Here is a 13,097-nt window from a genome sequence, read left to right on the forward strand (position 1 = left end):
TGCAAAAAGAAGGTGAGGGAGATTCTCGACGGGGGCTTTGCAAGCAGGGCATGCGGTGGATTCGTTGTGTGACCAGCTGCTGGTGAAAAGTCTTAATGGGAGTGTTCCAATGCGGAGCTGGAAGTACAGTTTCCTTTCCCTTGGGACCGTGATTAGGTCCCAAAAAGTTTCGTACTTGCATGACTCTTTTAGGTTGGCAAAGTCACAAGATAATGTAGTGTGGAGTGCAGCCCGAGTGTCTTCGTTGTTGGCCCTTTGCCAGTAAAGTTTCTTTAGTTCGCTTTTCGAGGGAAAGACTGACGTGGCTGGTGAGTTCCAGAGATCATCGAGCCCGATAGAGTGAAGTAAATCCTTGATGGATCGTAGCCAGGGGATTCTGTGCAGGTGGTCGGCTTTTAGGATGACCTGTAGAGCTTCGGTGAAGATGTCAAGTTCCGGAGTGGTCCAGAGACGTCGCCAGTACAGCAGAGGTCGCAGGCGGGCTTTGTGACCAATGCGTTTGATGCCGAGGTCCTTGAAAAGAGGGAACAGTGGGGTGCTTAGCGGAAGGGACACAAGATTTCTTAAGAAGTTGTTTTCAGCGGTGGTTAGGTCTTGGGTTTTGGTATAACCCCAAAGTTCAGCCCCGTAGAGCGCTGAGGAAACTGCCTGGGATTCGTATAACTGTAATGCTGGGCGAATTGGTTTTGTGTGTGAGAGGTGGAAATTTTTTAGTAGAGCCCCAGTTGTTTGTCTTAATTTAAGGGCTTGTTTTCCTATGTGTGGCTTCCAGGACATGTTGTCAGTGAGTGTTATGCCCAGGTAGCTGAAAATGCCCACCTTCTCGAGTGAGGAGCCCTCTAAAGTAAATTTCCCTTTGAAAGATCTGTGGGGATTAAGGGTCATTAGTTTGGTTTTCGTTGCGTTGATTTCGAGTCCCTGGGATGAACAGAAATGCTCGAAGCACGCAAGGAGTTTCCTTAGACCACTAGGGGTCTTAGATATCAAAAGAGTGTCATCGGCAAAGAGTAAGACTGGGATTTTTTGTGTGCCAAGTGAAGGTGCGTCAGCCTGCAGTCTGAGAAGGGAGGGGACAATTTCGTTGATGTACAGGGAAAAGAGGGTCGGGGCAAGTACGCAACCTTGCCGCACACCCCTAGAGACGTGGATTCTATCGGTAAGTTGGCCTCGGGCGAATCAGTTCGTATAAGGGTTTTATACGCATAGCATAGTCAGGAATGTAAGTTCTGCCAAAATTCAGAAACCCCAACAATGACTGGAGCTTCCGAACCGTATTAGGAGGCTGCAGTAAAGCACATTTCTCCAAAAAATGTGGCGCCAGGCTCTTGCCCTCACTCAACAACTCATATCCCAGGAAAATGACGCTGAGGAAGGCAATCTTTGATTTCTTGAAATTAAACTTATAGCCAATCTCAGCAAACCCCACAACAATGCACGATACGCGCCTTAGATGTTGCAGAATCTCATTGTCTGTCAGATATATGTCATCAACATATGATAACGCTTCAGGGTCCAACTCGTGCAGCATTTCAGTCACACGAGCCGAAAACAGTCCTGGGCTATTCTTATACCCCTGAGGCAAACGACAAAAATTTTTCTGAGAGCCAAACGCACTGAAACTTGTATAGTCCCGACTTTCGGGCGCTATATGTTGGCAGAAAAATCCATTCGAGATATCCAACGTCGTTTTGTATTTTTTACGCACTATATTGTTCATAAGCGCTGCGCTATGTGAATTCTGTATAGCATATGTGCGTGTATGACCATTCAAATGTCTGTAATCCACCACTATCCTATATATATGGTCCGGTTTAGCAACCGGAAACAAGGGATTACTCATCGGCGAGACACAGGGTTCAATAACACCCTGGTACTCCAATTGTGTAAGAATCTTCCTAACCGATGCCCTTGCCTCAAATTTAATAGGATACTGCGGCTGTGGCTGAGGTTCGGCCCTTATTGGAATGACATGATAAGGTGATTGTTTATCCCACCCCACATTATTTCTATATAGGGCGGGGGCTTGTGCTAGAACCCATGATTTACTATAGTACTCCGCTAGTTCTCTCGGAACAAGTGGTGAGAAGGAAGGTTTAATAACCTCCTCCCCAACCGGACAGTCGCGAACAAAGTCAGGTGGCCAATCTTGTTCGGCCAATAGAACATCATATGATTTTACCACATGGTCCCAAAAGATGGCGTGTACAATGCGGTCAATGTCCCCTTCTAATCGTAGAGTCACTAGATATACTCTATCAGGATCAGAGACCCGCATATCCGCCGTTTCGACTTGTATGAAGTCATCAGTTGCTTTCACCTCCAGATGCTCTAGAAGACTCCGGCGAACTATTGTGACCTCTGCCGCGCTGTCTAACAGTGCTAATGCCCATGTCTTGTTCGTCAAGAGAACTCTCTTCTTGAGCGGCATGTCTAACAGAGACTGCTGCCACTTTTTTCTTTTTAAATTGTTGTTTTTGTTGCAGCGGTTTCTCTTCTTGTTTAACAGAAACCTCCGCTGAGCGTTGTGAATCCTGTCTCGGTTTCACCTCTTACACTTCTTACACTTCTTTTCTCTGAGGAGTCCTGAAAGGAACGAGATTGGCGTGTATCAGTATATTGATATCTATCAGGCGTCTTCAAATTATCCCTATTTCTGAGATTATACCTATTCTGCTGGGTCTCCGGTTGCGGAGACTGTCCCCCATCTTTTTTAGGTGTTTGCTGTTTCTTTTCCCAGCGCTTTTTTGTACCCTCAGGTTGCTGTTGCTTAGCACTATCTTTATTATTTCTACCCTGCAATTGTGGTTTCTGTGGTCTAGCCGCTAGGCTATCACGACCAATACTAGAATATGTTTCTGCTATTATTCTCGGAAGTTCCCGCTCCTGATTAATCTGCGGAACGTCCCGAAGACACATTCGCACAGCTAGAGCTACAGCCTCCCCTTTGAGATTACTCAAAATAATAGAAGAAACCGCGTCAAAATTGCCCATCAATTGCATGCCCAAATCTAAGGCAGGGGCAGCCCCATATTCATCTTGAATTTGTTTAAGCACCTCCGGTAAATTAGCCAAAGTCGGTGTACCGTGTGCTGTAGTATAGAGCGCGGCAAACACCGTGCCCCAAGTATTACAAAGGTCCACCGGAGGAACCTTCCCATACGGCAAACACATCGTCAAAATTCTATGTTTATCCTGAGGTCCCGTATGGGGAAATACTGCTTCCAGCGTATTAATCTTTTGCGCCAGCCAAAATGGAGTCTCCTCACGTTTAGCCGGTACCTTACCCATAACTGAGTGTACAGTGGCCGGATTGATTCCCGGAACCACTGCTTGTGGGTGCGCCGGAGCAGCACGCTCTGCATTAGTATTTAATGTCTGCATCACAAACTGAACCAGTCTCCTGTATGTTGTAGTTAAGTCTATATATAAACGACGCACTTCAGCCACTGCCAAATTTGCAACCGCAGGATATGGTGTGTAAGTAGCCAATAAAGGCCAGGTCGGACCATCATTACTCAACGGACCTAACCGTACTTGTGCTACTGTGTGTGGGAGGGCGCCATCAAGCCAATTATGGTGTTCTTGATAAGATAAAGGTATCTCTAAGTCTGCATAAGCCCTGTATTGTCCAGGGACATTCGCAGCAGTGTATTCGTGAAAAGTATTTGTACCCCCATCAGCTGCTGGAAATATGACCCAAGAATAAAAAAGTTCTGTTCTATAGGCTGCATGGGCATCCACCACAAAAGTGACCGGACCCCCCTGGACTGTCAGTCCATGTGCTATCAGATTACCTGTGAGCGGATGTCGCATATTAAGCGCTATATTCACTACATTAGGATTCGCCATTTTGTAAAAAAATAGCACTAGGTCAGAGAAGGCACACCAATATCGGGGTTTTTCCTTTCAAAGTTCAAGCTTGAACAACCAACCACTAAGCAATAGGACGTACCTATCCCATGGTGGCAGAAACCCTCAGCCCCACGGACGTCTACGCATACGGAACCGAGGAGTAAAAAAATATACGAGACCGAGAGAGTCAGTCGGACCTAAACATCAGAGCCAGACCAATCGTTGGCGGCGCCATGTCGCGTAGGCTCTCATTATCCTAAATGAGACTACTGGATTTTTAGGTAGCAGGATCGATAACGGTGTGGGGGACTGAGTCTGACCCACTTGTAAAGAACTCTGTCACCCTAAATCCGTTTTTTGCTCCGGCTAACTAGCAGTGCCTCATTTCTCCCATGGGGAAGAGATGATTGGGCAGCCGAGCGCATGACATCTTTGGAACTTCTCAGGGAAGTCGTGGTCACTCAGATCCAAACCAACTCTCTCATTTACAATATGGTCTCATATACAAATGACAAAGACAGTATAAGTTTTATATAATGTTTTAATAAAACAACTGTATTTTAGATAATAAGGCGTGAGCCGCAATAACCAGAACAATACAACATAGTAGGATTGAAATAGTCACCAGGAGAGTAAAACATAAGAACAAAGCTATCATATTGCCTAACAGTTTCTACTCTCCCTCTGCTTGTTCTATTTAGAGCACAGCATGTTAAGCTTCTAGCTTGCCTTTCCGAATCAAAGGGGAGACATAAGCCCTTATACCTGAGCAAAGGCCTGTGATCTGGTTCAGCATCTGCAACGAGGCAGTCAGCGTCTAGTTGTGGTTCCCTGGTCGGAATCTCCCTCTGCTTGTATTGGGACAAGGAAGTGATTTTATAACTAACATGTCATCGTGATCACAAAATGTCCCTACGCAGGAATGCCAAATCTAAACTCCTACCACGTCTATCGGCAATGTACCAGACTGTATCCTTGACTAAAGCACAGAGTGAATATGTTATGAAGAACTCCAGTGCTGAAGTAGGCAAAACAGTGTGATATGAATAAAAAACAACACCGAGAACTGGCTATTTTGTAAAATAACAGTACGAACCCTAATAAAAAGCATTTAGAACAAAGTGCACAGAGGCTCTAAGCTGTCAGCAAATGAATAAAATACATTCAGGGCAAAGTGCACAAAGGCCTAAAGCCTGAAGCTAATGCGCAAAATATACGTAAAACTAACCACACTACACACTGAATCATTATTGAAATCTGGGTACCCCCACACTGAATCATTACTGGAGCCTGGGGACCCAGGTTTGAACATTGTTGATGATTTGAAGCACAAAAGAATGCATACAAAATTCCGAAACAAGAATTCCATCAAACACATACACAAATAATACATGTATTTATTTGCAAATAAAAGAATAAAAAAATGTATTCTAATAGAAAGTTTGTAGCTTTTCTAAATATACCTTACATCATTCATAATATATTCTGTTTGATGCACCTGACCTGCTCCCAGGAGTAAACATAGGGATACTAATTTAATTTTTAGCCTTCAGTTTCAAATTTCTTGACATTTACAATATGTTTTAAAAATTACAGTTGTACATTTAGCCACTTTATGTGGATACGCTATCTTAATCTGTTAGTATTTGTTAATTTTTTAGTCCGTCACGAACCTCCCAAGGAGGCTCTGCGGACCCCCGAGGTCCCCTGACCACAGGTTGGGAACCACTGTTCTGTTGCATTTGTGGAACCATTTGAGACGCCTTCAGTATTCTTTCTGGATTATATCTGCACTCTCACTTCCATTGCCCAACCGTTCCACAAAACTGGCAAGGAGTAGTTCTTTTCAACATATTAATGTTAGCGTTGCCCATGTTTGAAGTATAGACAAAATCTTTACCTTTTTGCTGTAGAACGACTTTTCCAGGTTGCATAAAATGAACAACATTATTTTGTACACCAACTCCTTGCATGCCTGAATTTGCATCTGTTACAAAACCAGAATCAATACCAGGATCGGACACGAGAACCTTTCTTACCACCTTTTTGAAATACATAGTCTGAACTGTTTTCCATCAAAACAATCACTACATTACTTCATGTATCTCAAAATTTCATCAAGAGATTTTGCTTGCCAACACATCCCAAGTATATTTAACAGGATTAATCGGATGAAAGTGGCAACCAGACTGCGGCCCAAAACAGGGAAGATTTGCGACAAATACTCCAAAACAAACACCTATACCCACTGTTAGCCGGTTAGACATAGCCTAGTCTACATTCAGGTTGTCAGTAGCTTTTTGCAGTAAATTAATTTAAAAACCTGAGAACAGTGCCTCCTGTATAAAACTGTTCTTACAAACCTCCATGTCCCTCAGGTTCTTTTTGATGTTAAATATACAGGTGTTTTGTTTAGGGTAAATGGTTCTGGGTAAAGGGGAATGTCAAATTTGCTCTAGTGTGTGATGGTGTCAGAAGTTGACATTCAGATAAGTTGGCAATGGAAAAAGGATACCACAGGCTTGGCAAAGAGGAAGGTGTGCCCTGTTAAATGCTGCTCTACCAAATGTGCACAGTTGTGTTTGAGAGAGCGCACAGATCAGGGTTACCATCCAGACTAACATTTTGATTTCTAAACCTACAGAGAGTTTTCCAAGGAGAGGGAGAAGGCCAAGGCTCGTGGAGACTTCCAGAAGCTCCGGGAGAAGCAGCAGATGGAGGAAGACCTGAAGGGATACCTGGACTGGATCACGCAAGCAGAAGACATTGATAATGAGGATGAGGAAGGTGAAAGAAAGCACCACCGTAAGTGTTCTGGTTCAGTCAATCTATCAGTACTTGTAGAGGACGGCTTCTCACCCGCAGGGTCTCAAGGCGCTGTGGTGGGTATGCTGATCATTTGAAGAGTCAGGTCTTGAGATCCTTCCTGAATTGCTTCAGTGATGCGGCCTGTCAGTTTGAGAGGGAGTGTGTTCCATGCCCAGGCTGTGAGGTAGGAGAAGAATCTGCCTCCAGGTGTGCTTTTCTTGATTCTGGGGATGGCAGCGAGGGCGAAGTGGGAGGATGCTGGTTAGCAGAGGTAGAGGGTGTTGGTTAGCAGAGGTAGCACTATGCCAGACAGGAATGTATTACTGGGAAGCTTGGATGTATCCGTTGGATAGTATCAAGAAGGTAGTAGATGTAACCAACCCTGTGAGAGGATAGACAGAGCTCGCTTGCAAAAGCGTGACCTGCAGTGGAGAGGCAAGACTTTCACAAACCTATGCCTGTTTATTCTCTGATGATACCTATGATTGGCTCTCCCACATTAACTCATGTTCTCCGACATAACTCATTTCGTTCTCCCACTTTATTTCTTTTAGGTTTATGCCCACATCTCATTCTGGTTTATTCCCACATACTTATACAATGCATCTCTCCCACTTTATCTTATACTGCTTCACTCTAACATTCTCTCAGGCTGATTCACTCCCACATCTCATGCTGGTTCAGTCCCACATTATTGCATGTTGGCTTATGCCCATGTGATCTCCTCCTAGTTTACTCCCCCTTTCGCATGCTGGTTCACTCCTACTTTATTAAGTGCTGATTTATTCCAACATGAGGTCACTCTGGTTCAGTTATCCCTTATCACATGGCTCACCTCTCCTTTATCTCATGCTAGTTCACTCTTCTATCATCTTGCCCTGGCTCACTCACATATCATCTCATGTGTCACTCGCATACTATCTCAAACTGGTTCAGTCCCAAATCTCACCCTAGATCACTTTCACACTCTCACTCTGGTTCATTCTCCTATTAGCTCATGTTGGGTTTCTCCCCCTTATCACATATTGGTTCACTCTAACATTATCTTACATTGGTTCCTAACCACATTATCATTTGTTCATTTACTCCCACATTATCTTGTGCTTGTTTAAACCCACTTATTTCATGCTGGCTCATTTCCATGTCTTCACACTTTGGGTCTGTACTGGCAGTCCTTGTCAGATTCCATGCATTGTTTTCTTGTGTGGTTCCATTTGCTTGTTTTCAGCATACTTAGATTTTTTTTCATCTCTAGATCATTCACATGTGCATTTGTCTGTCCATGTGTCCATCCCTGTGTCTCTTTCACATCCAGGCATTACTCTGGCTGACCTGACGGACGAGAAGAAGGGTCGCTTGAGCTGGCTGAGGCACCGCAGCCACTCTTTAGATACTCACAGTAATGTGTTGTTCTCTCTGTGACATATATGTGCCCTTTGTTGTTATAATGTGCTTGTGGTACCTGTGATGTAGTTGTGGTGGTAACTGTGCTGATGGCAGTGGTGTACATGTCCGGTAGATTGTGTTACTTGTGGTGGTGTTACTGTTAGCACCTCCTCTGAAGGTCATTGGGGTGGCCTGGGCCTTGGTTGGGAGCACTGCTGGAGAGGGTGGTGCAACTGGTGACCAATTAGTGGTGCCATAAATGGGACCTTAGTGATCTGTTTGTAGTGATTGTAGACAAGGGCTATGCACATTTGTGTCATAGCTTTGTAATTTTGCATATTTATCGGATTTCCCTTGTAAAATGTGCAGAAATGTTTGCACTTTTGCAGAAGTGGTTCTAGTAGAATATCTTTTCACCAATACCTGTTTTGACATTTTTGTGTAAAGAATACCTGTGTGAGGAAAAGTTGCTCGAGAGACCAACAAAATGTAATAGTTCTAATTTTGGAAAAGGTTTTTATGCATTTTGCAGACCTTTTCTGCACATTTCGAGCACCACCTTTAGAGGTAGACCAGTGCTGGTGAGACTGAGACATTTGCTGCAGAGCTTGCTAGGATGATGATAGTTAGGGAGTAACAGTCATGGTAGTATATCAATGATAAATGTGTGGCCTGTGGTCTCATCCCACCAAGGGCTCCTGCTAGAAATACATTTTTTTCACAAGACAATCTTATTGTTATCGACGTGCACCCTTCTACTGGTAACCCATCTGTTTAGGATACGGCACAGCCTGCAATTTACATCTTCCTCATGGGGGGGCCCTCATAATCCGTAACTTTAGGGGTCCATTCTTCAGATGTGGTACAGACCTGCACATTAATTAGCATTTTGACTGAGCCCAGCAGATAAACGGTACCTTCAGGTTAGTGAGGACCTTTCTTCTGCTGATAAACGGTACCTTCAGGTTAGGGAGGACCTTTCTTCTGCTGATAAACGGTACCTTCAGGTTAGTGAGGACCTTTCTTCTGCTGATAAACTGTACCTTCAGGTTAGTGAGGACCTTTCTTCTGCTGATAAACGGTACCTTCAGGTTAGTGTGGACCTTCCTTCTGCTGATAAACGGTACCTTCAGGTTAGTGAGGACCTTTCTTCTGCTGATAAACGGTGCCTTCAGGTTAGTGAGGACCTTTCTTCTGCTGATAAACGGAACCTTCAGGTTAGTGTGGACCTTTCTTCTGCTGATAAACGGTACCTTCAGGTTAGTGTGGACCTTTCTTCTGCTGATAAACGATACGTTCAGGTTAGTGAGGATCTTTCTTCTGCTGATAAACGGTACCTTCAGTTTAGTGAGGACCTTTCTTCTGCTGATAAACGGTACCTTCAGGTTAGTGTGAACCTTTCTTCTGCTGATAAACGGTACCTTCAGGTTAGTGAGGACCTTTCTTCTGCTGATAAACGGTACCTTCAGGTTAGTGTGAACCTTTCTTCTGCTGATAAACGGTACCTTCAGGTTAGTGAGGACCTTTCTTCTGCTGATAAACGGTACCTTCAGATTAGTGAGGACCTTTCTTCTGCTGATAAACGGTACCTTCAGGTTAGTGTGGACCTTTCTTCTGCTGATACACGGTACCTTCAGGTTAGTGAGGACCTTTCTTCTGCTGATACACGGTACCTTCAGGTTAGTGAGGACCTTTCTTCTGCTGATACACGGTACCTTCAGGTTAGTGAGGACCTTTCTTCTGCTGATAAACGGTACCTTCAGGTTAGTGTGGACCTTTCTTCTGCTGATAAACGATACGTTCAGGTTAGTGAGGATCTTTCTTCTGCTGATAAACGGTACCTTCAGTTTAGTGAGGACCTTTCTTCTGCTGATAAACGGTACCTTCAGTTTAGTGTGAACCTTTCTTCTGCTGATACACGGTACCTTCAGGTTAGTGTGAACCTTTCTTCTGCTGATAAACGGTACCTTCAGGTTAGTGAGGACCTTTCTTCTGCTGATACACGGTACCTTCAGGTTAGTGAGGACCTTTCTTCTGCTGATACACGGTACCTTCAGGTTAGTGTGGACCTTTCTTCTGCTGATACACGGTACCTTCAGGTTAGTGAGGATCTTTCTTCTGCTGATAAACAGTACCTTCAGGTTAGTGAGGACCTTTCTTCTGCTGATAAACGGTGCCTTCAGGTTAGTGAGGATCTTTTTTCCACTGATAAACTGTGCCTTCAGGTTAGTGAGGATCTTTTTTCCACTGATAAACGGTACCTTCAGATTAGTGAGGACCTTTCTTCTGCTGATAAAAGGTACCTTCAGGTTAGTGTGGACCTTTCTTCTGCTGATAAACGGTACCTTCAGGTTAGTGAGGACCTTTCTTCTGCTGATACACGGTGCCTTCAGGTTAGTGAGGACCTTTCTTCTGCTGATAAACGGAACCTTCAGGTTAGTGTGGACCTTTCTTCTGCTGATAAACGGTACCTTCAGGTTAGTGTGGACCTTTCTTCTGCTGATAAACGGTACCTTCAGGTTAGTGAGGACCTTTCTTCTGCTGATAAACAGTACCTTCAGGTTAGTGAGGACCTTTCTTCTGCTGATAAACGGTACCTTCAGGTTAGTGAGGACTTTCTTCTGCGGGCGCGGCCAGTTGGCCTCCTTGCCTTCATGCCTGCATGCTGCTTGGACTATAATTACTCACGTCCTGATCATGACCGCCTGATTGTTTATGAGGCTGAAACATGGCCAATGCAATGATAGTTTTGAAGATAATCTACGCCAAACTACTTAGGAATGTATATTAGGAACTGTGTAGCTCGTTATATACGGGCTCCGATTCTCCCCAGTTCTGCTCATACTTCCTTCACTATGTAATCAAACCAAATCTGCTGTCAGGGTAAAATTTCCACTGACAAGTACATAATAACACGTATAAAACTCATTAAAAATACATAAAACAAGCAAAACAAATCTTGACGTTCATTAAAAGTATTTTCATGAAATAAATTGTTATTCCTGGCCCAATCCATCGTGCTCAGCTAGAGATGAGTTTATCATCATTGAATCCACTGGAATATAACAAGTGAAAGACCCACTTCCGGAACAGCCATAAAGTGCAACTGGGCAAGAATCAGAAATCTGTAAAGAATGTTCCTCGCAAAATATAAAAATGGCAACTGTAGGGTTCCTATTGGTCTTCAAAAAATCTTAAAGCTACAAGAAACTGCCTTATCCTGTACAATTTACAAGCGCCTTTGCCCATTTAGATCGTCCTCTACCATGTGCAAAAGAACAGAATCTGACCCTCTGCTTCATCCTGTTTCATCCTGGGAGCTACAAGATGGACAAGTTCTGAGGCACTGATCCTCGACTTGCCGGTTCCTGCACAAGGAGCCTCTTCCTAAAGGCCCAACCTACATTGTAGATAGAGGGTTCTACCAAGTTTGCTTGAATGTAGCTAAGGAAACCTCAAAATCAAAGTACCATACAATTAAGAGAAGCTCACTGGCCAATCGACCCATATTACATGAAGAACAGGGTTTTTCATGATTCCAGTGCTAAAATATATCCTTTACAACACACTTAGCATTGTCAAGAAGAGAACCTGTGCGTAACCAAAAGACTTCACGCCCAAATTCAATAAGGGACTTCTTTACAAATCCTAACCAAGGAATCTTAAGTGCACTTGAGTTCTACAAAACATCTATTAGGCTCTCTCTATAGCGTGAGAGGTTTTCCACCCTCCATGCTCGAATTCAATACAAAATTAACCTCAATCTCACGTGGTCTGCTATAGATTTAAGGGCCAAGTCTAGTCGAATGGGTAACTTACGGGTACTCTGAGGGAATCACAGCAGAGAGCGCAGAACAGTGGTCTCTTCCTTTTCAAGCTTGCGGGTGGCGCAATGACCCCATATCTGTGAGCCACACATAGCTGAACTTGCCGTATACTTCTAAAGCTGGCAAAACAGGACGATCAGTGGCACGCTTATCAACATTAAATATAGTAAATGCCCCATGGTTACGTAAAGCAGCACTTTTATCATTTGTTTCAACCAGACTTAGAGTCAGAGATCCGAATTCCAAGGTGATTGAACTTCCTGACTCTCTCCAGGGGACCCCCACCCACAACACTTTTTGGACAAAACTTCTTATATGGATTAAAAAACATAATTTTTATGTGTATTTAACTCCAGACTATGAATGGAACAAAAAAGCATAAATCTATCCAGTAGAACCTGTAGCCTTTTTTAGTTTTATACAAGAAGAAGGTGACGTCTGCAGGACGGACGGCTGGCGCTTTGCTCCCGCCAGGACGGGGGAGTCATTAATACAGTCTGATAAGGAATTATACATACATTAGTAAAAATGAAGAACGGAGTGGGAGCCAAAACACACACCTGTCGAACTCCTTTCTTTCCTGCAATTCTAGAGGTAAGGTGGACCTTGGGATCCCACCTGCCCTGGGCATAGCTGGAAGATCTTGGTCGACTGAGGAAATCTAAAAGGTCCGGGAGGGCTTCTATGCCTTTTTCAGAACTTCTCACAGCTTACCCTTTGGAACCATGTTGAAAGCTGCGCCGAAGTCTACCCCCTGGAGATCCACAGTCTTTTATGTTATCCAAAAAAATGAAACATTTGGTCAACTGTGCTTATATCTTCTCTAAAGCCAGTTTGGTATTTGCTAATATTATCTTTTTCTAGCAGCCATGAAGAGCCTGCCTACAGAAATCTTTTGAAGGCTATCAATTAAACTGACAGGATGATAATTACCGAGGTCAGTTCGAGATCCCTTCTTGTGGATTGGAACAATCACTGCTCCCTTCTGGGTATCTGGAATGGGGCACGTGCAGCTCTAGCATTTTATACGGCATTTATATAAGGAATCCATACTTCAGACTCAGACTTATAAAGGCCTGACGGTATTATATCTAGGCCGGGCGGAGTGCTCGCCTTCTGGGCTGCCAGGGCTTCCATGGTATCCTTTAAGGTGAAAATAATTCTGGACTCACATGGAGCAGCCGCTTCGAACTGAACAATATCTGGACTAGAACCTGGTTCAGC

The 13,097-nt window shown here is 43.9% G+C and overlaps 1 protein-coding gene across 1 annotated transcript in view; it reads left to right on the forward strand.

Annotated features, from left to right (window-relative positions):
• CACNA1F (calcium voltage-gated channel subunit alpha1 F) overlaps positions 1-13,097 on the forward strand; it is a 1,139,147-nt gene that overhangs the window by 267,205 nt on the left and 858,845 nt on the right. Inside the window, exon 10 of the mRNA XM_069209307.1 lies at positions 6,497-6,657. Within this exon, the coding sequence (XP_069065408.1) occupies positions 6,497-6,657 (161 nt within the window). The remainder of the gene's footprint in view (positions 1-6,496; positions 6,658-13,097) is intronic.

This window comes from Pleurodeles waltl, chromosome 10 (assembly GCF_031143425.1).
Source record: "Pleurodeles waltl isolate 20211129_DDA chromosome 10, aPleWal1.hap1.20221129, whole genome shotgun sequence".
Lineage (NCBI taxonomy): Eukaryota > Metazoa > Chordata > Amphibia > Caudata > Salamandridae > Pleurodeles > Pleurodeles waltl.